The sequence below is a fragment of the Orycteropus afer genome, unplaced genomic scaffold (genome assembly GCF_000298275.1).
Source record: "Orycteropus afer afer isolate SDZICR_OR568_19922 unplaced genomic scaffold, OryAfe1.0 scaffold00612, whole genome shotgun sequence".
NCBI classification, from domain to species: Eukaryota; Metazoa; Chordata; class Mammalia; order Tubulidentata; family Orycteropodidae; genus Orycteropus; species Orycteropus afer.
Genome location: NW_006922199.1, coordinates 1,333,321 through 1,360,027, shown reverse-complemented (window position 1 = coordinate 1,360,027; position 26,707 = coordinate 1,333,321). Strand labels below are relative to the sequence as shown.

Sequence of the window (26,707 nt, the reverse complement as noted above, 5' to 3'; positions counted from 1 at the left end):
ATTTTCTTGTTGTTTTATTTTGTTTTGCCTCTTCTTGTTCTGGGATTCCAAAGAGGCATATGTTGCTTCTTTTCATGTTGTCCCATATAACTCTTAGGTTCTCTTCATTTCTCTTAAATCTTTGTTCTGATTTTTCTTCATACAGGCTGGTGTCCAGGGATTTGTCTTCTAGTTGGGAAATGCATTCTTCAGCCAGTTCTATCCTACTCTTTTGTGCTTCCACTATATTGTGTAATTCCATAATTTTGGTATTCATCTTCTGGATTTCTAACTGCTGTTTTTGCATGAGTTTTGATTGTGCATTAATCTTGTTATCTTGTTTTTGAATGCTTTTCCTGAGTTCTTCCAGGGAACTGTGTTCTTCTTGCTTCTGTTTGAGATTTCCTTAGGCTCTTGTAGAGCTCTATAAACATACCTTCTAAATTCCTTCTTGGATAATTCTATTGCCTCCTCTTCCTTCATGTTTAATGAGACTTTTGTTTGGGATTTTACTTCTAATGACTTGTCCTGTGTTTTTGTTTGATTTGAGGTTACCTGTTGTTTCCTAGACATTTTTAGGTTGTCTTTAACTGTTAGTTATGTATTGATTTGTTTTGTCTTGGTTTTATGATTTAATATTTTGAAAAGGTGGAACTGATGTGTTTTATTTTTTTGGCTATTAATTCAGGTGTGCTGAGTTGCTCTGCAGTTTTCTTGGTGATGATGGAATTGCTGTGTGGAATGTGGATGCAGGTCCTTGTTTGTCATAAAGGGAGTTTAGGATTCAAGGTGGCAGGTGTTATGGTGGCTGAATGTAGTTTTTCTATTGGATGAGGCAGGATAGAGGCGGAGGAAGTGAGAGGAGAAGAGAGAATGAAGAAAAGCTCCAAGGTGACAGGAACGGGCTTTGAGCTGGCTGCTAATGATGACGTTATATTGTTACTCACAAACTAGCAGCTCAAGTTCAGCAGAGACTCCAATTGCTAGGGGGCCACCACTTTCAGCCAGGATCAGACACATGCAAATACCCTGCTCTCCAGGCCCCTCCATGCCAAAAAGCTGACCTAGGATTCCTGCTCTGATCTGCTATCGATGATGGGAGTTCCTCCCAAGGCCCACAATTTGCAGCATTAATGTTCTCTGTGCTCCCACCCAGTGGTCCTAAGTTTACCAAAAAAAGCACATGCTGAAGGCAGATCTGTGGAGTGGCCATAGGTTCTCTGGTGTGGTTCTTTCTCTCCACTGTCCCACACAGGTCTCTGATGGCCTTTCTCACCTGCTGGTTAGCACTCCACAGGGTGGGTTCATGTTTTTTTTTTTTTTTAATTTTCCCCTCCAAGTAATTACACTGCCCCTTTCTCCTTTCTAATCCTACTCCCCTGAGTTTGGCGTACTATGACTTAATGAGCTGTTCAGAGCACGATAATTCCTATTTCAAACTGCTGCACCTACTTTTCAGACACTAAGATGCTAGAGGGAACTAGCATGGGCACTGCAGGGGAGATACCATTTTTCTTGCTTGTTTTGTTTTTAAATGCTAGTCGTTACATGATAGAGTTTGGATGCTGGCCCCTAGTGTGGTTAATGAATACTTTCCCATGTGTGGATGTGTACTTCTTGATGTATGGATTTAGCAATCTGAGTACCCAAAAGATCCCCTCCAAAGTTTCCTACCACTTCAGTTAAGGAGGATCAGAGCTCTGCTGTCTGGAATGAGTACATCATACAGCTACCATCTCTGTACTTTGGAAAAATAAAAAACCCAAAGCCACCGCCATCAAGTCAATTTTGACTCATAGATTCCCATAGAGTATCCAAAGCTGTAAATCTTTAAGTAAGTAGATTGCTTCATCTTCCTTCCACAGAGAAGCTGGTGGATTTGAACCATTGACATCTGGTTAGCAGTTGAATGCCTTACAAACTGTGGCAACAGAACTACCTTTGGAAAAGAGAAGAAAATACTGCTCATGCTTTCTGATCTTACTAGAAAGAATTTGCAGGGCAATGAGACCAGTGTTCAAGATTTCTATGAGTGCTTTGGACTCTTATTTTATTGTCAACAACTGAGATTGCTTGACCAGCAGTGGCCCTAGTTCACACGCTGACTTCAGATATTTGCCCTTGGATCACAGTCACCCTGCCAATCTCTAGGTAAACACACATGTGTATTCGTGCCTTCCTGGTGGTACTCAATGGTTCCCTGTTGCTTCTGCTCTCCTTTGCAAGCTGGGAAACTCACAGTTTCTCTACGTTTTGGCAAGTCTATCTCTTTTGGGGTGCTTTTGATCTGGGTCTTCTAAGATAACATCTGCAGTAGCACACAGGTTAGCAGGAAGCATATTGACAAGTCTGGGGCTCTCTCCTTAGTCTCTTAACTGTTTCTAGCTAAATTGACTCAGTCCCCTACTGACTTTCAGGATATTCAAGGAGCTTAGTGTTTCCTCGCAGGCGCTTAACAGCCTGAGACCACCTGTGAATCTTCCCTGTAACTACGGATCTCATCTAAGTGCTGTTTGGGACCTTCCAAGCCAAAGTCCCTTCCCAGCCTGAACCTAACACTGGGAGCCTCCACTTTTCTGCCCTGGCACCTCCAAGAACAATATACTTTCTATCTGGAGTTGACTTTATTGACCATTGTAGAACCATATGTGTAACCTGAGTGCTTGTTCACCAGCAGGGCAGTGGAGAGCCCACAGGGCCTGGTGTGTAGGGGCTGATATTGCTTCTTGGTTGTGCCAGACTCTCCCAAAGGACAGATGTGGCACCGCCCCATCCTGACCACCCACCTTACCCTGCTGGCCCCAGTATATCTGCCCCTTCAGCCCCAGGAGGAGGCAGTGGAGGCAGCAGAAGCCCCATGGCTGACTGGGTACACAGGCTCACCTCATCGGGGCTGTACCACCTTTGCAAGAACTGACCCAGCTCACTGCTGCCCATCACCATCTTAGGGTAGGTTGCTGGGAGCCAGCCTCAGAGAGGACAATGCTGGGAAAGCAGCAACCCCAGATTTTTCCTTGTTGTTGTTGTTGTTGTTATGTGCCGTCGAGTCGGCCCCAACTCATAGCGACCCCTCCTTGGGTTTCCAAGGCAGTGTCACTACGGAAGTAGGATTGCCCAACCTTCCTTCCCAGGAGTGGCTGGTGAGTTTGAACCGCCAGCCTTCTGGTTAGCAGTCAAGTGCTTTTAGCCACTATGCTACCAGATCTCCTATTTTTCCTTGGGAAGCTGTTTTTGCCCTCTGGACAGCGACTTCTAGTGAGGGGCCATATGTTATGGACATGGAGTTAGGACCCAGCCAGCCACTCAGACTGGAGGCAGCTCCACTGAACCTAGTTGTTATTTACAATCTTGGGCAAGACACGTAAAGGATGGCATGTTAAAGATCAGGTAACATGGGATGTTGTTATTATTGCCACAAGGAAGCTTTCATATCACAGGAAATGGTCAAGCTGGGATCTGAACTCCAGTTGGGCTGGCTCCAAAGCTCCAACTGCTCGTTTTGGAGATTGTCATTGTAGACAAGTGAGGAAAGTCCCCTTCAAGGTTGGGAAGTGGGCCTGGGGTTTCATGATGGGTCCCAGACTCCATGGACCTTTTAGGGGATGAGCTAACATGGGGAGAGGCAGGGGTTAGCTGGGTTAACTGAGGAGGTGGCTCAGGTACTTGGATGGGGGTGGAGCTGCCACAGCAGTGAGGTGGGAGGCTGGGAGGAGTTCCTGGAGACATTGAGTATGCAATGCCCTGGGGCTATCCAGGTAGAAATGTCTAGGAGAATGTTGGCAAGACAGCAAGGAGGGCTGTGGGCTTGGGGTTGTTGGCATGGAAATGACAGATGCTGAGGTTAGGGCAGGTGGGAAGCCAAAAAAGGAGAGCAGAACAGCATTCTCAGGGGCAGAAGGAGGCCACAAAGGCCCTAGAAATCCTAGAAATGAAAGACAGTCAAGGGGGCTTAGGCTGCACAGTGGAAATATAGCTACCAAGATATCCTGAGGGCCTGCTTGAGCTCACTGTGTGCTGGCATGGAAGGGTCCTGGGGTTGGGGTGGTTGGAAGATTGAGCTACTGAAATGTCTGGGATTAAGAACAGAGGAAAGGAAGGCTGCTTGGGAGGGGCATGGGGAGCAGCAGCTGAGGGCCGGTGTCTGGGAGGATTTGCTGCTGGCTGGGCTGCACTGGGCATCACAGGCCATCACAGACTGGGGACACAGGGAGAATCCCTAGTTCAGGAGGACAACTAGAATGCCAGCCCCCTTGTCTGCCTCTTGTTACCACCCCAATTTCTGTGGCATGAACAGGAGGTTCAGTGCCAGGGTGAAGCTGGCCAAACGGGCAGGATCACCAGGACACAACGGGCCAGAGAGTGACTTAAACAGTACGGATTTAACATGAGAACATAGCAAAAGTTCAAGGGATACAAGCAAGCATAACAAGGGGAATGAAGTTTCAGGAATGTGAATATTTGCATATAAGACACTTAGATTGGTTTTTCTGTGGACTGCCACTTCATGTCCTTGCCCCTGTTTACTATTGAATTGACAGTATAGCATGTTTAAAGGCAATAAATCAGTTAGACCAAATGATAGAGCTAGTGCTTCAGAACAAGCTCTGTAATTTCAGACAGATTTTACATGGCTTTATAATTGCATAGTGTTATAATTGCATAGTGTGTACAGCAGGCCAAGATAGTTTGTTAATTTTCTAGTGTCCTCCAGGATGGGTGTGGTGTTGGTTCTGTGTGAGTTCTAGTTCATTGTGTAGAGCCAAGTGACCCCTGCTGCAGGCCTTGGACTGGCCTTGGGTCCCAGCCTCAGGGGGCATGATGGGGAAAGAGGCACAGGCAATACTGTGAGATGGAAGATGCTTAATGTAGCTTCCCCTCCAGCTGTGGTAGGCCTTGCTGGGTAGAACCCTACCCATCAACTGGAGCAATGCCTGGCCCAGCAGGGCTCAGTAAGGATCTGTTGCATGAAGTGGGGTAGCAATGTTCCTGGCTGTTGGGAACATTGGTTGTGCTTGTAGATCCCTCCCAACCCTTAAAATGTCCAGATGTTGCTGGACAGTTTTATAGATGAGAAAACTAAGGGTCAGAATTCTCTGCTGTTGGTCACATAGTCAGTGCCTGTCAGAGCCAAGGTTGCAGTTTGGTCTGCCTGGTTGCAGAACACATGATGTTATACCAGTTCCTGCCAAAGCTGACATGGCCTCCATGGTAGAGCTCACCCTGCATGGGAAAGTAACCCTTGTGGCCAGCCCTAGCCTGTCCCCAGGCCCTAACAGCTATGTTTCCAGGTTCTAATTAATGGGCAAGCTGGGATAGAGTATAGGCTGGAGGTGAAGAAACCAGGAGTCTCAAATGGCCTAGCCTATATGATGCTTTTGAGTTGTGAATTTGGTGAAGAATATTGAAAGTACCATGGACTGCCAGAAGAGCTAACAGACCTATACTAGAGGAAGTGCAGCCAGAACACTCCTTGGAAGTGACAATGGCCAGACTTCATCTCATCTACCTCGGTCATGTTGTAAGAAGGTACCATTCCCTGGAGAAGGACATCATGCTTGGTAAAGTGAAGGGTCAGCAAAAAAGGAGAAGGTTCTCAATGAGATGGATTGACACAGTGGCTGCAACGATGGGCTCAGGTATAGCAAGGATAGTGAGGTTGGCACAGGACTGGGCAGTGTTTCATTCTAGTGTGCATAGGGTTGCTATGAGTCAGCGAACTGGACAGGACCTAGTAACATGTAGTGTCACCAAGAGCTGAGGGGACAGGAGAGAGCCTGGGTCCACTCTTGTGTGACCCTCAGCAGGTCACTGACCCTTTCTGCACTTCAGTTTCTTCATCTAAAACCAGGAACAGAGAGGCACGCTCCCTGCCACCACCACCACCAACATTACCACCACCACCACCACCACCACCATCACCACCCCCACCAACCTAACACTGTCACTACAAATGTTAGGATATCTTGCAGCAAATTGTGTTGGCTGTCAGGGGTGGTATTGTCTCCTCAGGAATAACTGGGCAGAACTTGTGCTCCCCATTCTTAGTCAGAATGTGTGAAGGAGGACTTAAAATATCCATGTCTCTGGCCCTTTGCCCTTGCAGGGATCACAGACAGTCTGCAGGCCTTCTTCTGGAAAGACCATGGTGGAGGTACTCTGGAAAGCTCCCAGAGTTAAACCCCCAGAGTTTTTCCCAGAATAAAGATGAACACAAAACTCCATGTATCCAATGCTTGCCCTGCCTGGACCCTGTGCTCTGTGCTGGTTATGTTTTGTCATACATACATCACTTACTGGGGGTGCAATGCAGCTTTTTACAGGAGAGGAGATGTGGCCTAGAGGAACTCTGCCCTCCTTCCAGACCCATGACTGTTGGTCATTAGACTGTTAATCTAATCAAGATTAGAGCCTGTCTCTGAGTAAGGTGCATTTGTCTCTGCCATGTTACACTGCCACCTCACCCCTGGAGACATTCTGTATAGTGCAGTGGTTCAATTGTCCAGGTTCATTCAGAAACCTGTCCATCCATTCTTCTGTCTCTTAGGCCAGTGGATGGAAGTAGGTTCCCTGTGTCCTCTCTGAGTTTTCCTAAGCAATGTTGGGGTGAGGGAGGAAGTTCCATTGCCAGACTGGCGCCTGTCACAGTGCTACTGGTGGAGGTCCTGCTGCCTGGATACTTGGGCTGGGCCAGCAAGTGAAGGAATAGGTTGTTACCCCTACACCTGATCTTCCTGTGCCAAGGCTTGTGTGAGGATGTAGGGGACAAGCAACACAATCCTCTACCTGAACACAAGGGGACCCAGCCTGGGGAGACATAGACTAATCCAAGGGCCAGGTCTTTTACTGCTGCTGCTCCATGGGGCCAACTTTAAGATGAACAAGAATGCAGACACAAGGGGTGGTGTGGTGGGGCTGCTTTGGGGGAAGCAAAGCATGTGTTACAGTAAGATAGAATGAAGGGGATATTTTAATAAGGAGGCTGTCTATGAAAGTGGGGATAGGTGAAGGATAGTGAGGCAACTGGGCCAGTAATGTAGGCAGCCAGAGAGTGGCAGTAGTTGCATGGTGGACCACCCAGTTACTGTAGATTTGTAGAGGGGTACATAATCCAGCAGCAATGAGTGGGTGGGAGTTGGGTCAGCTCATGGGAAAGCCAGAGGACAAGGGGCTGCCCATTGGTGCAGTGCCCAGAAGTCAGTCCTGGGGCTGAAAGCAGAGTTTTGGGGGAGGGGGACACACAGAAGATAGGGTAGCTGTGCATTTATTTACTTGGTTAAGGGCCAGTCCAAGAATCTGAGGCTAGATCTAAATCCTTTTTTTGGCTTTGTTTTCTGGATCCTTGAAGTGAGGAAATCCAGACACAGTCTCAGGATTTCTTGTTAATTTCTGACCCCTCCATGCCCTAGCAAAACATTTAAGGTCTTGTTTAGGGTCAGGCAATAGAACTTCCTCCCTGCCACCTCCACAATGCCAAGGCCACTCTAGGGTGGCAAGAGGTACCTTCCTTATCTTAGGGAAAGGAAAGGAGGGCCTGCCCAGCTGGAGCAGCCCTCTAGGCCTGCTTCCTATCTGCACTCCTGCTCAGTCCTGACCTGTCCACTCCCTTTTCCCTACAGCAACATATCCAGTGCCTTGGCCAATGCTGTGTGCCAGCACTGCCAGGCCCACTTTGCCCCTGCTGAAAGGATTGTCAACAGCAATGGGGAGCTATACCACGAGCACTGCTTCGTGTGTGCCCAGTGCTTCCGGCAGTTCCCTGAGGGACTCTTCTATGAGGTAAGAATGCTTGGGGAACAGTGGATCATGGGGACCCTTGACAGACTGCCTTCTCAGAGTCCAAGCCACTGACTCAACTGAAGAGCCTGCTATAGGGAACTCTGGACTATGCCCAAGGCCATGGTCCTGGTGATAGGCTGTCACATAAGGCCTTGAGCCCATCTTTGCATCCTGCCAGTGCAGAACCTGCTCCTCTGATTGTCATGGCAGTGAAGGAGAATCAGCAGCTCATCTAGCCTCCTCTGGAGGTACTAGGGACACAGAGACCCTGCCCTTGTGGCACTTACCCTTCATGGAGATTCAACAGCACAATAACTATGTATCAGATATTGCTGAGTGCTCTTGCAATATGAAATTTGAGGATGGGGAGGATAAGTGGTAAGGGAGAGCCCCACAGAGAAGATAAAATAAGTTTGAGTAGACCTAAAGGAGGTTGAGGTCTGCAGCAGCAGCACTCAGCAGAGGGCACAACCAGTGCAAGGTGCTAAGGTGGCAGTAAGACTGGGATGTTGGAGGCACAATGAGGAGGACAGTGTGGTTGAGGCAGAGGAAATGAGAGGGAGGATGGCAGGAGATGGTGGGGGGGCAGCAAGAGGCAGATCTCATGTGGTCCTGTGGCCATTTTAAGGCCTCGGGCTTTGACACTGTGAGTGGGTATAGAGGGGTCATGTCATCTGATTGTCATTTGAAAAGGATCACTCTGGTTGCTGTATTGAGGAGAGATGATAAAGGGGAAGAGACAGAAGTGTGGAGACTAGGAGGGAGGCTACTAGATGAGAGTGAAGGGACCTCTACTGGTTCACACCAGCTCAGAAGTGCATATTGTTAAGTTTTCAACATTCATGCAGGCTGGTTATTAAACACAGCCATTATTGAAAATTAAATTATTAGTAAAATTTGTTGTTGGAAGGAAGGTTGGGCAATCCTACTTCTGTAGTGATACTGCCTTGGAAACCCAAGGAGAGGTCGCTATGAGTCAGGGGCCAACTCGACGGCACATAACAACAACAGTAAAATTTAGTAATTATTAGTAAAAATTACATACCATGGAGGCTAAAAGAGCCCCTGAAACTATTGCTTTGAGATAATCTTTAAACTTTAAACCAGAAATACCCCCTGAAGTGTTCTTAAAACCAACACAATATAGTTTAGCTTTAACTGGTAAAGAATGTCTGCCTTGAGAATTATACTCTTATGAGAACTATCTGTATGGGATCAGATTGACAACAGTACCTTGAAAGATTAAGTGTGAACCTTAGGAGGCAGTGAGTTTATGTTAATGAGGAAGGAACAACTTAGAAAAGGATATAATCAATGTCATGGAGTTGTACAGTAGAAACTGTTGAATTGGTGTAATTTTGCTGTGTATATTCTTAACAATGACAAAATAAATAAAATTAAATTATATAAACTTAAAATTAAAGAAATTACATTAAAAACAAATTAGCCATTTGGGAGATATGTATCAAAACTGCAATGAGATACCACTTCACATCCACTAGGATGACTATTAATTTTTTTTAAAAAATTTTTTACTTTAAAAAAAATGGTAAAATAGTAAGCATTGGCAAAGTTGTGGAGAAATTGGAGCCCTCATGCGTTGTTGCTCAGAATGTAAAATGGTGTAACCACTGTGGAAAACAATTTGGTGGTTCCTCATAAAGTTAAACAAACAAATGTATAACAGTGTTAATTACAGCATTATTCACAATAACTAAAAGTAGAAAATACCTAAGTGCCCATGAACAGATGAATGGATAAACAAACGATGGTGTTTTGGTTCTTTAGTTTCACTCTAACAGAAAATACCACAGGTGGATGGCTTTAACAGCCAGGTATTTATTCTCTTACAGTTTAGGAGGCTAGAAGTCTGAGTTCAAAGTGCCACCCCTAGGGACTGGGTGAAGGCCTGTTGACATTGGGCTTCAGCTCTGCTTCTTGCTCCCATCCCACTGGAAATAGAGGTTTCTCTTAACTCAGACAGCTGCTGGCTGCTGAGGGTGACAAAACCACAGTTTACTATTAAAATGGCTCAGTCCCAAAAGTATCAAGCAACACGGAAGGCCACTAATTCAAGACTATTTATAGTCCCAAGATTGGCAGACAACCTGGCAGGTCATTGAGATGAAGACTTGGCCAGATGAAGGATCCAGATGTACCAAAAGCTCAAGACCTTTCTCAAAGCATCTTCTTATATACTGGAAGCAGACCATATCCCTAAGGCAGCTACTCAGCTGCTCACAGCAGATTCCACCATGGAGTTGATTACCAGTCTTATCATGGGGAATAACTACATCCAGGTGCCCAGCCATTCAAAACCAGGACCAGTCAAGCTGACACATACTCTTGACTACCACATGTGGTGTATACATATTTCTCAGGTGCCTAGTGTTGCCGTAACAAAATATATTTCAAATGTGTGGTTTTAAAGAACAGGAATTTATTCTAGCAGAATTGAGGAGGCTAAAAGTCTGAATTCAGGCTGTGGCTCTAAGGGGAATTCCTTCTTTGTTGGTAGCCTCAGGAGTTCTTTGGCATTCTTTGGTGACTGTCTCCCCTCTGTCTTGTCTCTGTACCTATCCTGGTGTTTTATAACTCAGGAGTGATTAGGTTTAGGATTTACCCCAACATTGTTGTTGTGTTATGTGCCATCAAGTTGGATCCAACTCATAGCAACCTCTCTTTGGGTTTCTGAGGTGATATCACTACAGAAGTAGATTGCCAAATCTTCCTTCTGAGGAGCGGATGATGGGTTTGAAGGGCCAGCCTTCTGGTTAGCAGTCACCTGCCTTAGGCACTACACTACCAGAGCTCCTTATTAACATAAGAAAAAAGCCTTGATGTCTAAACAAGGTCATATTTATAGGGACAGGGGTTAGGTTTTCAACACACACTTTTTGGGGTCACAATTCCATCCATAACAGCATACAATGGACTATTATTGAGCCATAAAGAGAAATGAAAGGAGCTCTGGTAACGTAGTGCCTAAGGTACTTGACCTTGGGCAATCTACTTCCATAGTGATACTGCCTCGGAAACCCAAAGAGGGGTCGCTATGATCGGGGCCAACTCAACGGCACATAACAACAACAACAACAAATATGCTATAAAATGGATGAGCCTTGAAAAACTGTTGAGTTGAAATAAACCAAACACAGAAGGACAAATCCTGTATGATTCATTTATATAAAATAGCTAGGGGTAAAAGAAGATTAGTGGTTACCAGGGACTAGGGGGAGAGGTGAATGGAGAGGTAAAAGAAATGTTATTTTAAAAACCCACAAAGGTAAAAACACTCAAAACTTGCCATTTCCTAGTTATTTTATATCATCTTTCTATTATCTATGCCTTTGAGGTTATTTATATCTACTGTTACTAGTGTAACAGAAACACTAATAGTGGTGTGCTGTAGAATAACTCTTCTTAATTCCACACACAGGGACATTATGTTGGTCACTTGATATTGGCCCTGGAGGGATATTTACACCATAGAAATTGGCAAACATTACAGATCAGGACTTTTCCTCCCTAGAGAGTTGGTTTACCAATGTACCACTGGTAGTTGTAGGGGAGGCAATAAGTGGGAAGATCCTGGATATATTTAGAAGGAAGATGATGACAATGGCTAATGGATGGATGTAACTTGGCAGAGCCAAACAGCTGTTGCCCATTGCTTTCGTGCCTCTTGGGAAATGCTGGCCGGCTGTCAGGACAGTGGGAGAGTGAGCACATGCCTTGAATAAGGCCTGGAACACAGTAGGTGCTCAAGAAACATCTGTTGCTATTATTTAAACTCTGATGTCCCTGTAGGTCACTGGGCAGGGCTGTATCTACTTGAAGCCTAACACGACATTCTAGAGAACAGGAAAAACCCAAACATGGTCATGTTTGGGGCCAGTTCACACAGCTTCTGCTGGCTGAAGGCATGAGTTTTTCCTTGGGACCCCGGCCCTTCTTGTGTTCCCTTCAGGCTCTCCTTCCTGTGGTCTTTAGTGGCTTCTGGGGGAGCTAGGCTTCCCAGAAGAGACACATAGGAAATAGGGCACAGCAACATAAGGAATTCAAAGTTGATGTCCTCCCTCCCCACCTGGAAACTCCTCCTTAGTCTGTACTCAGGACTAATAGGGCAATTTGCATTAAAACACAGCAATGGCCCCTAAGACTTGACCTTTTGACCACTCTACCTCTTAAAGAAGTCCCTCCCACTTTTTTCCAGCCAGTTCTCTCAACTTCAGGCCTGGGAACTATCGCAATTTCAGTCTGACACCTCCTCCTCTACTCTTCTCAACCTTACAGCCTTTCACCTCCTTCCCACCCTCTCCTGGAGGCCGTACAACCTTTGCTTCCTGCAAGTGGCTTGCAGTGGCATGAAGCGGGTACTTGTCCATCCTTCCCAAGGGCAGGTTCTGACCAACAGAAGATCAGTCAATGTAGCTGGTGGAAGTGATGAGTGGTTTGCATGTCTTTTTTCTTCTGGCTCCATTTGCAGTTTGAAGGCCGAAAGTATTGTGAACATGACTTCCAAATGCTGTTTGCTCCATGCTGTGGATCCTGTGGTAAGGGCTGCCTGGTGAAAGGTTGGGGTGGGGATGGGGGGCAGGGGATGGTGGGCAAGTTCCTTCCTGAGTTCCTCTGAGCATTCAGTCCTAGAACCTGGCCAAGCCAGTGGGAAGTGCCTCTCAGTGCTCTGGGAGGGGATCCCATGGGCACCCCAAGAGCCAGGCTAGTTGCTGGTGTGGATGGGCTATCAGGGGCTGCTCCTCCTCAGGTGAGTTCATCATCGGCCGTGTCATCAAAGCCATGAACAACAACTGGCACCCTGGGTGTTTCTGCTGTGAACTGTGTGGCATGGAGCTGGCAGACCTGGGCTTCGTGAAGAATGCAGGCAGGTGAGGTGGGCCAGGAGGCCCTGGGCAGACAGGGGCAGCTATGGCCACTTACTGGTGCCCACCTTACCATGTCCCTGCAGGGGAAATGGTACAGTACCCACCTCTTGTGCACCTTGGGGACACTGGGGGCCAAGAGTCAGAGTCTCCCTAAGGCTATGGTTATTCTAGGGAGCAGGCTGACAGCTGGTATTAGGAGGAAAGTGGTTGGAGAAGGAGCTGGTTAGAGACAGTGAATGGGATAAATGACTTGGAGCTGCATCATTCCCTGTGTACCACTCACCCTGCTGACCCCGCTGTCAGCCTTTCCCTCCCTTTATCCACAGGCTGAGCTTTGCTGGAGAGAAATCCCCCAACAAGACTGCCCAAATTCACTCTAAACTCAGGACTGTACATTCCATTGCAGTGGTAGGTCTTCCAAACCAAAAAAGCCAAATCCACTGCCATCAAGTCAATTCCAACTCACAGAAATCCCATAGGACAGAGTAGAACTGCCCCATAGATTTTCCAAGACTTAGCTTTATGGAAGCAGACTGCCACATCTTTCTCCCATGGAGTAGCCAGTAGCTTCAAACTGCTGAACTTTTGGTTAGGACCCAACTACTTAACAAACTGCACCACAATTGCTCTTGTTGTTGTTGTTGTTGTTATGTGCCATCGAGTCAGCCCTGACTCATAGCGACCCCTCCTTGGGTTTCCGAGGCCTGGACTCTGCCCTGGTGGTGAACTGTTCATGTCTTAGAGTGAGGGATTTGACCTGCTGATATGTCTGTTTGTTTCTGCAAAAGGGCATGGAGGAGGAACATACTCCTCCTAAAATCTGGGTGGCACCACTGTGGCGTCATTGTCCCTCTGGGATGGCTTTAGCTTGGTTCAGAGGGAGCTTCCAGAGGGCTGGCCATCACAGCTCTGACCTGGCACTCAGCGAGCTCTCATTGGTTTTCCCCTCAAAGCTGGGGTGTGGTCCCATGAGCCTTTTGCCACAGAGCAAGTTGCACAGGGTGTCACGAAACTTCTCAGCCACAAAGAAGTACATGACAGGGTCCAGGGCACCATTGAGGCTGGTGAGACAGGAGGTAATACGGTTACCCAGGGCCAGGTTGCGCTGAGCAGTGCAGGAGGGTCTATGGCTATGCAGGTGCAGCACGTAGATGGAGCGGTGGACATGGTAGGGCACAAAGCAGACCAGGAAGATGGCCAGCACCATGGCAATCATGCGGATGGCTTTGTTCTTGAGGCGTTGTTCCACACGGGGGCCCTGCCGCAGGCTGCGGATGACCAGCAGATAACAGGTGACTGTGGTGACAAATGGGAAGGTGAAGGCCACTGCCAGAGACACGAGGGCATGGTGAGAGGCTTTCTCCCGGTAGAGCTGTAGACAGACAACTGTGTGGTTGTTCTGCACAGTTTGTGGGCTTACCAGCAGTGGGGCCATGGCCACAGCCACCACTACCCACAGGAAGGCACAAGCCAGGTGGGCATAGAGGGGCCTTCGCAGCTTGAGGGATCGGACAGGGTGCACGATGGCCAGGAAGCGGTCAGCACTGATGCAGGTGAGGAAGTAGATGCTGGCGTACATGTTAAGGTAGAAGAGGAAGCCAGTAAGGCGGCAGGGGATCTCCCCAAATGGCCAGTGGTTCCCACAGAAGTGGTAAACAAGGCGGGTGGGCAGGACTAGCACACAGGACAGGTCAGCTATGGCCAGGTGCATCAGGAACACATTTGCAGGGGTGCCTGACTTGTGGTCCCGCACAAAGAGCCACAGGGCCAAGGTGTTGCCGACAAAAGCTAGGATGAAATCAAGTAAGTAGAAGGAGGCAAAGAGGACATTCTCCAGTGGCGTCTCCTGGCCACATTGCTCCACAGCAGCCAGGGAGGTATTTGCCGTCAGACTTGGGGTGGCCACCTCAAGCCCCTTCATAGTGCTGGAGGCAGAGCCAGGGCACAAGCCTAGAGGGAACAAGAATATGGGTCACAGAGCACCTGGGACCCGCAAGTTCTATGCAGCCTCTTGCCTGCCCCCCATCTCCAGTCAAACTAGACACCGGCAGAATCTTCCAGTCCTGACCCAAGGGGTGGAGCTCTCCTGAGTCCAACAACAACAAATGCAATGCACTGCTGTCAAGTCAGATCTGACTCATAACAACCCCTCCTTGGGTTTCCAAGGCAGTATCACTATGGAAGGTAGATTGCCTGACCTTCCTTTCAAGGAGTGGCTGGTGGGTTTGAACTGCCAGCCTTCTGGTTAGCAGTCAAATACCTTAAGTACTATGCCACCAGAGCTCTTCTCTTGAGTCCAGTACCACCTATATGACTACTGAGGGTGTGTGCTGTGTCCATTTGTGGAGGGTGCATGTCACAGGTGTTCTGAATATCAACAAAAAGCAAAACACAAAGCCAGAGCCTGAGTCTTGCCCTGGGATGCTGCCTGGGGACTGAGCATCATGAAGGTGATGCTCATGATTGTTGCATCATGATTGCTCCCCCCGAATCCTGGGCCCAGTTCTAGGCATCCTAGTTGCCACACTCCATTGAGTGCCGTGCTCTGGAGATGACGTGTGAGGCTATCACCACTTGGAATGGCTCCAGGAGATAATGAGAATATTTGTCTTCTATGCTCCAGGTGTACTATCAAAATGGCAATCAGGGTGACACATGTGGGCCCCAAGTTCCACTCCTGAAGATGAATTGGTCTACTAGGGATCCCACAGCCTCTGCCTTACCTCTGCAGCCTCCTCTGCCTTCCCCCAGGAATTTGGCTTTCCCAGAATCCCAACCTCCTGACCTGCCATTTCTCCCAGAGCCTACAGGGCTTTCCAGCACTTACATGATCCGTTCCTCCTTGAGCCCCTGACTGTGCAGCCTACGCATTTCTCCCCCCGAATCCTGACACACAAGAGGGGAGGACAAGAGTCAGTCCCTTCTCCATCACCCAGACTACCAATTCTCAGCCCACCAGCTTTATTAGGGACATCCCAATGGGCTGAGACCTGCATTTTGGAACCCTGTGCTCGGACCTTAGGCCAGCAGGGGGTATCTCACCTCCTGAGTAGTTTAACAGACAGGAGGTGATTTTCCTCTGGGAAGAGAGAGCAGATTGACCTAGAAATAAAGAGCTTCACATGTTTTCCACACAAGTATTTGCAGTTCCAGAGAGTCTTAGGGCCTGGGGGCTTCCAGCTGCTGCTGGACTAGTTCACCCAGTTTGCCCACTTCTGTGGAGCCAGCCTCTATTGGCTTTGCCAAAAAGCCACTTACTCCTGATGAACCCCAGTTCTACCTAGGGTGCTCCCCGTGCCATCATCCATGGAGCAACCAACTCCCGCTTTGATGTGAAGAGATGCAAGGAGGAGTCTCACAAACAGCCATGGCATGGTGGTGGCTAGATGTGGACAGGAGAGGACTGGATGGCAGTGTCAGCAAGGCCTCACCTTGAACTCAGCACTTGCTTTTCATGCTCTTCTGAGAGTTGACTGGCTTCAGTTGGACTGGACAAACCCTTGCCCAAGGCCCCTCTGGCACCTTGACAACACCTGTGGGGCTGGGCTGCAGAAGGGGCCAAGAGAGGGTGTTTACTTCATTTCAGCCTTTCTCCATCTTCCACACTCTCATGTGCAAACACCTGCCCATTGTGGAGCATGTGTTCAGTCCTAGGGGTGGATTTGCTGTCAAGGTTCCATTCACATTCACATGCCCCTGGTGGGAGACATTCCTATTTCCATCTGTCATTTGACCCTGTTGACCTGCCTCATCTGATACTTTGCTAGGACTGCTAGAGTCAGCACACTGACGGAGCAGAGATTTGAAGATGCAGAATGTAGAGAGCAGGATTTTTTGGAAGCTCAAGCAGGTGCCAGAGAGACAGACTTGCATGGAGCACAGTGAAGGGTCTAGAAAGTTGTTGTTGTTGTTATGTGCTGTCCAGTTGGACCCAACTCATAACGACCCCTCCTTGGGTTTCCGAGGCAGTATCACTACGGAAGTATATTGCCCAACCTTCCTTCCAAGGAGTGTCTGGTGGGTTTGAAAGGCCAGCCTTCTGGTTAGCAGTCAAGTGCCTTAGGCACTACTCTAGCCATCTAGAAAGAAGGGCTCCAGAAAGGCAACGTGGAGAGGAAGGCAGTACACAGCCTGAGACAGAGTGGCTGAACCATGACTGTGTGCTGGGGGGTGAGGACCAGGCTGCAGGCAGGAGAGAGAGAAGTCCCCAGAGCCAGAGAGTGGGGAAGGGAAGAAAGGGACGTCCTGCTCAGCATCAGATTACCCAATAACCAAGGTAAGCATGGATTTACTTGTGTTTACTTATAATTATTCAGTACAGATTAGTAAGTAAACACAAGTAAACCCATGCTTACCTTGGTTATTGGGTAATCTACCCCTGAGCCTGTAGCTTGGCAGATAGATGTGGGCAGGAAGGATGGGTTATAGCAAGGAGAAGAGGAAGATGTGAGCAAAGGGGGCATTGCTTGGGAAACCCTGGAGGCTCAGGGAGGGGCTATGCCAATCAAGTGAGAGGCTTCTGTCTGAACCCAGGGGAGAAGAGGCACACAGAAGGCTGAGATGTGTGAACCAGCGCCCTCCATCCCTGGGCCAAGTCTCTGCCAGTACGTCCATCCTCACCTGGCCCCACTGAGAGGGCAGTACACAGGCACCAACCACCTGTGATGCCAGTCCTGGGAGGCAGGTGGCAATACATTTTAGAGTTTAGGAAACAGGATCAGAGTATCCACTAACTTTACTATGATGGTTTGGGTTGGGCTATAGTTCTATGATTGGAAGTCAGATCAGGGACCTCAGCACCTCCAGGCTTATAGGCACCCCCTTCGCAGAGCTGAGAGTGTAGCTCATCTCAGTCTACCCCGGAGCTCCTTCGGAGCCTAGTCCCAGGACCAGCTACATAATTTTGGGGCCTGGTTTTAAGTGAAAACACAGGACCCTTGTTTGAAAAGTAAGACTTTCAAGATGACAGCAACAGAGCATTAAACCAAGCATGGGCCTTCTGTGCAGGGCATCTTGTGTAACTGCACAGGTCTCTTTCCATGACACTCACCCTGCCTGGCCCTTGCTCCTCAAGGAGCTGGACTACAGCCCTTGGAAATGTTCCCAGTAGGCTGGTGGGCAGGCTGGAATTGCTTTCTGCCTCCTGCCTGGATGGAGACTGGCAATAACCCTCTCAAACCTTTGTGATGGCAGCAATGCACTCCCTGGGACCCCCAAATCTTGTTGTCTGGCTTGTTTCTGATGTTCTAAGGTTTCTCTCATCCCTACTTTTCTCTACCTCTCCCCCATATAATGAGAATTGATACTAATTTTTAAAAAAATTCCAGTCACTCTTACTACTTCACCTTAAAAAGTGTAGGTCTTGGCCTGAAGTCCTTCCAGTTCCTTAATGGTAGGGGATGGGGCTTGAGAGTAGCACTGACAAGAAGGCCTAGGTAGTGTTGGGTTGCACAGATAGGGATCAGTGGAATAGGCAGGTGTCAGTGTCTCTGGCCTCCCTCCCAGAAGGATGGATATGCAAGCTAAGGCCATGGTATCTGTGAGAGGGCTATTGTGGCACTGTTGTTTGTGGCCAGTGACTATTGTCTTCTATGTCACATCAGGACACATCTCCCTCCCTGGCCTGATAACTTTTTCCCACAGATTTCTTCATCTGGCACCTTGTGCCAACATAGCCAAACTGGCAAGAGTATAGGTGCTATTTGCCCCTCCTTTATGGTGCTGAGGTCAGGCTATGGTTAGCTCCTAACAGTAGGTCATGTTGTGACCACAGAGAAGGTTCCCTTCCTGCCCCACATAGGACCTCAGTGGTTGGCTGTGCCCAGCCACTGAGCTCCCTGCCTGCCCCATCCCCTTACCTCTCTCCATTGGTCCAGGCAGGAGGGGCAGGAGTGCAGGGAGATGACAGCTGAGGAAAGCAGGTGAGCTGGAGCTGATAGGTGGTAGAGCAGTGGGCCCTTATGGTGAGGCAGGCAGAAGCCTGGCTATTTAAGGAGCAGAGGGGATGCTACATCTCCTCTGGTACTGAAAGGCTGCTTCATTCCTGAGGGAACTCTTGTGTGGTATGGGGCTGCTCGTACGATTGCCTCTTTTGCTATAGTCCATGAATATCTTACTGTTGTCCCAGGGTGTCTCCAGCCCCCAAGCACACTTCACAGAGGCAAAGTCTGTGATCATTCTCAGGCTGGGTAGTGGGCGTGGTGGACTGGGGACTCAGCAGCACTGACAGACACAAGAGGACATTTCAGAACAGGGCAATTTCCTATGAATGGTGGTTGGCATGGGGAGGGGCTGGCTGCCATGCCAATGGGCTGATGTTCCCAAGCCTGCCCTGGGTGCAGCAGAAGGGTCTTGTGAATGGGCGATGGGAGCAAGAGAGGATTGTTTGAATGAGAGGAGACTCTTTCAGGACACTTGCTATGGGGCCCTTGTGTCCTGCCCTGAATAATCAAGTCCTGTTTGGGTATGAGGAATAAATCATGGCCTTTATCTCAGCAGGGCACAGCTGCAGGCTGCCTCATAATGGGGCACTGTATAAGCCTGTGGGATAGGCTCAGCCCAGAGGCTGGCCCTTGGTTATCCTGGCTCCTCCCCTGAACCACTCGGCCACTCCTGCCCTCTGACCATTGGTCCCCAAGGCTCAGCCCAAGGAGGCCTATGGCCAGGCTATGTTTGAGGGTTGGTAGTGGCAACTACCAATGTAGAATTTCTCATCTGGACTTGTTGCTATGATTCTAGTAATCCAGTACAGCCTTTGGCCATGACTGCATATTCCTGAATCTAGGCCCATCCCACAGATGGCTCTGGAGGGAAGCCACAGAGTGAAGACTACAGAGAGTTAGCTCCTTCTCCCAGAGACCCCTCTACTTGCCACAGTGCTTGCCCCAACTCCTACTGAGTCTAAGCCCTGGCTCGTGTCATGGATTCAACATTGGAGCCCACTCAGCCCACAGAAACACCAGAGTTTTCAAGTGTAATTTGTAGACCAATGTGAGTGGAGTAAGTGTGAGTAAAATTTCTTCTTCCCCATTGTTCTAATACTGTAACCAAAACCAGTTGCCATTTATTCCAACTCATGGTGACCTCATATATGTCAGAGTAGGACCGTATCCACAGGGTTTTTAATAGCTGATTTTTTAAAAAGTAGATCACTAGGCTTTTCTTCCCAGGTTCCTCTTGATGGATTTGAATTACCATTCAGTTAGTAGTGGAGTGCCTAACCATTTCCACCACCCAGGGATTCCTATCCAGTAACACAGAAAGTCAACTGACCATTTCTAACTTTAAGATTTTTATGCATACTTTTTTTTAAATTTAAATATTTAAAAATATATGTGGCTGCCATTTGGAAGAAATCATGCTTGATAATATAGAGAGCAAAAAAGGAGAAGACCCTCGACAAGATGGATTGACACAGTGGCTGTGATGCTGGGCTCAAGCACAGAAAGGATTATGAGGATGGAACAGAACTGGGAATTGTTTAATTCTGCTATACTTCGAGAGTCACTGTGATTTAGAGCATACTCAAGGGCAACAACCATTTGGGGAGTACCTGCCAAATGTACTGTCCTCATTTTTTTTTTCACAACAACCTTGTTCATTTGAGATTTTTGCCCCATTTTACAGATGTGGATACCAGCTCAAAAGGGTTAAGTAATTTGCCCATTGACAAACACCTAGGAAGCAGCAGAGCCAAGATTTGAACCCAAGTATATGTCACTTTAAAACTTAGGGTTTTGGCTTTTTGTTTTGTTTTGTTTTCTGTTGCAACTTGTTACTAGAATTCTTAGGTTCCATTTTAATTCTACCTGGAAAAGATGTTTGGAAGGTTGCCTTTTGATATGGTGATGGGGTCAGTTCTGTTGAGAAAATGTTTCTTTCTTATCTGTGGTTCCTTCAAGTGCAATGGGCCTCTTGATTCTGTTTCCTAAAAACCAGTGGGGTACAGGTTTATGGGACAAGGCATGGGTGCCCTTCTTGCCTGGATCACATCAGCTGCACTGAGCAAGGCATTTCTGGACTTAAAGACCTTCTGTTCCTGGGTGATCATAGATGGAAGCTTCTAGGGCATAGTTGATTGCTGTGGGGTTTGGGGGAGTACTTAATTTCTATAGCTCTGAAACAACAATAACTCCATGTATGTTCAATGCTGTACTAATACTCAGAGATGGGTTTGTGAGGAATGAATTTGCCTGTAACAGAGAGACCAGCAGGTGGCAGATGTGATAGGCTGTGGGTGATGGCAGTGTGTGGCTGGATGGGGCAGCCTGGCTGGGGGTCATGAGCACAGAGTACCTGGGTCAAGGGTGAGGAGGAGGAAGGAAATGGTCATAGTCATGAAAACTGCAGCTACCAGCCACATCCATTGCCTACTGGTGGAGCTGAGATTACCTAAGGGTAAGCCAGGTCCTATTGCCTCAGGGCGATGACATCCACTGTCCCTCCTTTCTCCTTTGACATAGTCATGCATTCACTGACTTGTGAGCAAACTGATCCTGTACTCAGTGTACTATGCTTGTCACATGAAGGCCAGTGGAGGCACAACTGTGAGCCAACCAGAAACTTAGTGAGTACTTACAGGGTCCCTCACTTGGGCCCCTGGCCCTGAACCTATCAGCATGCAGACAGTTGGGAAGAGCAGATATATAAAGGGCAAAAGGAGAATGATGTTGTGCAGGATCCAGATCTCAGATAAAGGGAACAAGTATTGGGATCAAGGACATGGATGCCCTGGATCTAGGATCTGCCCTACCATAATCTGGTCGGAGGATCTTGAGTCAGGATTGATCTCTGAAGTAGACTCCCCTGCAGAAGGCTAGGACTTTCAGTCAAGTCCATAGCTGCAAGGGAGTAACATCAGAAATTACTTCGTGATCTTCACAAAAAAGACTCTGTAACCCAATTCCTGGGTTTGGAGCTTTGGTTGGACACAGCCGTGTTTGTCTTTGGAGTCAGAAAGAGCCTGTAGATGCTGAAGCCCCCTTGGCCTGGCAGACCCTGCAGGAAAGGGGGGAGCAGTCATCTATCTGGCACCCACTGGCCATTCTGCTGGACGCTGAGATTTAGGCTGATGATTGTTGAAAGGCATTTGAAAGGTAAAATTAATTTTTCAACAAATGCCAATCAAATGTTTATTCTACACAAACATGGAAAGAAGAAAAGTAGCACTTTTGCCTACTAGCCAAAGATGGCAACCATGAACATTTTGTATTATTTCCTTCTTGCCTTTTCTGTGGGCTTGGCTGCATTTCAGAGGATACACACTTGTCATCTTATTGGTGACTTGATTGTGTCCTGATGGATTAATCCCCCAGAAGCACTCAGGCATTGTGTAAAGCTGCTGGTGGGGGCTTAGAGGCATCCCTTCTCCTGGGAGGTGTCCTGGGTGGTTTTAGAGGAAGAGGAAGAATGGACAGTCTGCCCCCAAATCCAGTCTTCTTTGCCTACCACTTCCCATAGGCATCTCTGTAGGCCTTGCCACAACCAGGAGAAGGCCAAGGGCCTGGGCAAGTACATCTGTCAGCGGTGCCATCAGGTCATTGATGAGCAGCCTCTCATGTTCCAGAATGATGCCTACCACCCAGACCACTTCAGCTGCACCCACTGTGGGTATGTGTACAGCCTGGTCTCTGCAGCCAAGGAGAGGCAGGGCCATATGGCTGCAGGGATGGTGGGACCTCTATCTGATCAGGGATGAGCCTGGTGGGCAGTGAGGGACATCCAGAGAATGGGCCTTGCAGGGCTGGGTGCAGCGATACAGGGTGGAGGTGGGAAGGGGAGGCTACAGGAAGCATCTCTTTCCAGGGCTCTATTCCCTGAAACATGCAGCCTGGCTTGAGACCCAGGGACAAAGGAGGTTGGGCTCCTTGACTGCTGGGGACTGATGGCCATGGTGAAGCAGAGAGGGAGTCAGGGTCAAATGACATGGAATATTGAAGGGAGCAGGAGAGGAAAGGGAAGCTGTAGAGAGATGCTGAAGTCCTCCCCGCCTACCCTAGATGCCCAATTCAGATTGAGGAAAGAAAGAGCCAGAAAACAGAGAACAGACTTGCTTCTCAGCAAGCTGTAAGGCTGAACACATGGTGCCCTTCTATAAGGGGTCAAAGGAGATTCCGTGCCTTAGGGCCTTTTGGGGGAGCAGGAAGTCCCAAAAGAGACCAGAGATCATAGCAAGCTGCTATGTTGGCCAGAAAAGGCCCTCTCAGGAAGCTCTGCCCCTGAGCTGAAGGGGCTGGTGTGATCCTTGCCAGACCTGAGCCCTGCAGAAGAAGCAGGACCATCTCTGGGCCCCATGTTGTCTTCCAGGAAGGAGCTGACAGTGGAGGCCCGGGAGCTGAAGGGTGAGCTCTACTGCCTGCCCTGCCATGACAAGATGGGTGTGCCCATCTGTGGGGCCTGCCGCCGGCCCATTGAGGGCCGTGTGGTCAATGCATTGGGCAAGCAGTGGCACGTAGAGGTGAGTGAGGCTGGCCATGTATGGTCCCTGGTCAGGGCCCATAACAGGCAGATGCCCTGGGTCAGGTGTGGTCATGGTCAGAGTCTAGCCCAGCAGCCCTTCAACACTCACAGTCCCAGGACCTTCCCCTTGAGTACTGTCCCTTCCTGTCCCTGGCCAGAGACCCTAGCCTAAGACCTCAGCCTGTCCACAGGAGCAGGAGATCTGAGTGCACAGACCAGGGTCAGGCAGCCACACCCACCTTCCTTCCTCCTCCTGGCATTCTGTTGTTATTGTTGTTAGGTGCCATCAAGTTGGGTCCAACTCATTGCAACACTATGTACAACCAAATGAAACACTGTCCAGTCCTGCACCAGCCTCACAATCCTTGTTATACCTGAACACATCATTGCGGCCACTGTGGTCAATCCATCTTGTTGAAGGTCTTCCACTGGCAGTCTGGGGCATTCCAAAGCCATGAGAAAATCTTGGCTTGCTCTGCTTAGGGTCACTTTGTGGGTTTGTGGTTAATGGAGAACCAGCTGTGTGCATAGTCCCAGTACACAGAAGCCTGAAACTCCTGTTGGTGAGTTCCTCAAGTGCATTCACCTGAGTGACCTGAAGCACTCACCCTTCAGCTGTGGGCTTTACTTTTCTTATGGAAATGCTTGGAAAGTACATATTCTTCCCTCCTCCTACATGACTTGGCCAGCTGTTCTCAGAAATCTATGCCTTCAGTGGCTTGTTTGAGAAGATCTGGCTAAAGGCTATAGAGTGTCTGCCCCTGATATGCTAATGCCCTGACACCCAACCCACCTGGAGGAGGGGACAGCTGCATAGCTAAACCCTTGCTGCAAAGGAAGGTGTTGCTTAATGACTCTGGGCTTGCAGACATGCCCACATAGGCAGATCCAACACACCTTCCAAGATGGTGCCTCACATTTAATAGTCAGGGTAGCCACCACCTGAGGGCCTATGCACTCCAAACACTTTGCCAACACCTGACTCCTTGAGCTGAGGGCCAGAGACTCACAGTAGGTCTTGCTGGCCCCAGAGCCCAAGCTCTTTCCCAATGGGCAGTCAAGAGGTGGCAGCCCCCTCCCAGTCATGTGAGCATGGATAGACACTGCCACTTGGACCTCCTGTCCGAGATTGCCTTGTCACCTCTGCATGTCCATTCTCTTCCACAGCACTTTGTCTGTGCCAAGTGTGAGAAGCCATTCCTGGGGCATCGGCACTATGAGAAGAAGGGCCTGGCCTACTGTGAGACACACTACAACCAGGTATGGGCTGGGCAGAGTGCATTGAGCTGGGCAAGACTGCCTACCCTTTGGCCTTCAAGAGGCTTTGGGAAGTGTCACAGGGAAGTAAGCTGGAGAAGCTGGACATACTGTGGGAGTGCCAGGGCCCTGCAAGATTCTGACAGACCAGGAAAGGGTGTACTGGAGCCATCCTTGGACTCTGTTGTAAGTGAGAGACTGGCCTGGGTGCTCAGATCCTGGTTCCCAGCTTAGGTCTTGAGAATAAGCCCCTCTCTTAGCCTCAGTTTCCTCAATTGCCTGTTGTGAAGACATGTCACCATGCTTCTCCCTCCCACCTGCCATGCTTCTCCCTCCCACCTGCATCCAGTAAAACTGTCTGCCTACTCTGGTGTTGGCTAATAGGGTGGGGTTACTACTCTGGCTTGCATCCTCTCAAAGGTACCAGCAGGAGCAAAGGGACATTTTTGGGAAACAATGCCCCAAGCCCATTGTCCACCCCATGGAAGTGATTTTAATGGGCTGGAGTATCTTGATCTCAGGCTTGAGGCTGTGGCTTGCCAGGAAGGGCCCAGGAGGTCCAATTGGATTACTGAGAGTGGCAATCTGGGTGGACTGGGACTTGGATGTGTCTGGCCCTGGGCTGGGGGGAGAAATGGCTATCACCCACTGATATCATACTTGGCCCACAGCTCTTTGGAGATGTCTGCTACAATTGCAGCCATGTGATCGAGGGGGATGGTAAGTCTCCCTCTGTCCCTTGGCCTCTCCCCCCATTCCTGCCCACCCCCATTCTCCCTCTGTGCTGTGGGTCTTGCAGCTGCAGGCCCAGCTGGCTCTCACTGTGAACAACTGGGCTTGTGGCTGGTCTGGGGAAAGTCTCCTCACACCCACCCTCTGCCCCTCACAGTGGTGTCGGCCCTCAACAAGGCCTGGTGTGTGAACTGCTTCTCTTGCTCCACCTGCAACAGCAAGCTCACCCTGAAGTGAGTCTAATTGTCTGGCTTCCTCCTCCCCTTCTTATGGAGTGTATCATGGGGGCTCAGGGCTGAATGGGCTTTCTGTGGGCTTTTCCTTTCATCAGACACTCCCTTAGCACCCTTTGTTGCCAGGCCCTTGGCACCCAAGCCTCAAAGGTGGAATATGCACAATCGCAACTGACCCTGCAGACTAGGCCTTCGATGTAGGGGGTAGAGATGGTGGAGGGTGAGGGCATGGGGAGTGAGGGAAGAATGATTACTTGAGCTGGTAGCATAGTGCCTAAGGCACTTGACTGCTAACCAGAAGGCTGGCGGTTCAAACCCACCAGCCACTCCTTGGAAGGAAGGTTGGGCAATCTACTTCTGTAGTGATACTGCCTTGGAAACCCAAGGAGGGGTCGCTATGAGTAGGGGCTGACTTGACGGCACATGACAACAACAACAACAAATCCAACATACAGGCAAAGACGTTGGCCTTGGAGAGGGAGGGACATTTCAGCACCAAACCAAAACCAAACCCACTGCCGTCAAGTCGGATCCAACTCATAGCCACCCCTCCTTGGGTTTCTGAGGCAGTATCACGATGGAAGTAGATTGCCCAATCTTCCTTACAAGGATTGGCTGGTGGGTTTGAACTGCCAGCCTTCTGGTTAGCAGTCAAATGCCTTAAGCATTATGCCACTAGAGTTCTTCATTTGAGCACTGGGAGCAGCATATGAAAGGCACAGGAGTGAGACCACTGCCACACAGAGTCAGACTAGTGTCATCGAGCTAGCTGCCAAGGGTGCAGGTAGTTGGAACTGTGAGCAGTGAGGAGCCCAGTGTGCCAGGCTTTTACACAATGGGCAGCTGGAAGCCATAGAAGTTTCTGAAGTGTCAGAATCCAAGAGAAGTTTCTTGGAGGGAATGTAGGGCCAGAGGCCCATCTACCCATCCATCCATCCATCCATTGTGACCTGTGGCCAAGAAGCTCACCCTGGGCCTGGACTGCTGGGAGGAATGGAAGTGAAAAGGCTAGGGGCTGGAAGGAGCCATTCTTCTGCCCTGCACTCAGTCTGGGGGTATGGGTCTCTCCTGGAGACATACCCCGACTGCTGGCCCCCAGGAACAAGTTTGTGGAATTCGACATGAAGCCTGTGTGTAGGAAATGCTACGAGAAGTTCCCCCTAGAGCTGAAGAAGCGGCTGAAGAAGCTGTCAGAGCTGGCCTCCCGCAAGACCCACCCCAAGCCTGTGGACCTCAACTCTGCCTGAGGCCCTCCTGCCTGCCTGCATTCCCCCTCCATTTCCTGGAGGGCCTCCACATTTCCCTCTCCTTCTTGCTGGTTTCCCTCCCTAGATCACCTCCCACTTCTGCTTTCTGCTCTGACTCCTTGCCTAACCTCCTTCATCT

General features: G+C 49.0%; 2 protein-coding genes across 2 annotated transcripts; one reads left to right on the top strand and one right to left on the bottom strand.

The window, feature by feature from the left end:
* Positions 1-4,265: 4,265 nt before the first annotated feature.
* On the top strand, positions 4,266-26,568 carry LIMS2 (LIM zinc finger domain containing 2). Its single transcript, XM_042783053.1, has 10 exons — positions 4,266-4,350; positions 7,565-7,755; positions 12,245-12,311; positions 12,524-12,644; positions 22,101-22,250; positions 22,947-23,097; positions 24,267-24,359; positions 25,028-25,076; positions 25,246-25,321; positions 26,421-26,568. Exons 1-10 carry the CDS (start codon positions 4,266-4,268, stop codon positions 26,566-26,568), a joined length of 1,131 nt encoding a protein of 376 aa, XP_042638987.1.
* On the bottom strand, positions 13,543-14,616 carry GPR17 (G protein-coupled receptor 17). The gene has a single exon (XM_007956394.2). It carries the CDS (start codon positions 14,560-14,562, stop codon positions 13,543-13,545), a length of 1,020 nt encoding a protein of 339 aa, XP_007954585.1. The 5' UTR covers positions 14,563-14,616.
* Positions 26,569-26,707: the final 139 nt, after the last annotated feature.

Bases quoted from the DNA above. Each gene is read 5' to 3' on its own strand.
- LIMS2 (XM_042783053.1), top strand. From the start codon at position 4,266: ATGAACAGGAGGTTCAGTGCCAGGGTGAAGCTGGCCAAACGGGCAGGA. The intron at 7,756-12,244 runs GTAAGAATGCTT...CTCCATTTGCAG, and splicing joins CTGAGGGACTCTTCTATGAG to TTTGAAGGCCGAAAGTATTG. The intron at 23,098-24,266 runs GTGAGTGAGGCT...TCTCTTCCACAG, and splicing joins GCAAGCAGTGGCACGTAGAG to CACTTTGTCTGTGCCAAGTG.
- GPR17 (XM_007956394.2), bottom strand. From the start codon at position 14,562: ATGAAGGGGCTTGAGGTGGCCACCCCAAGTCTGACGGCAAATACCTCC.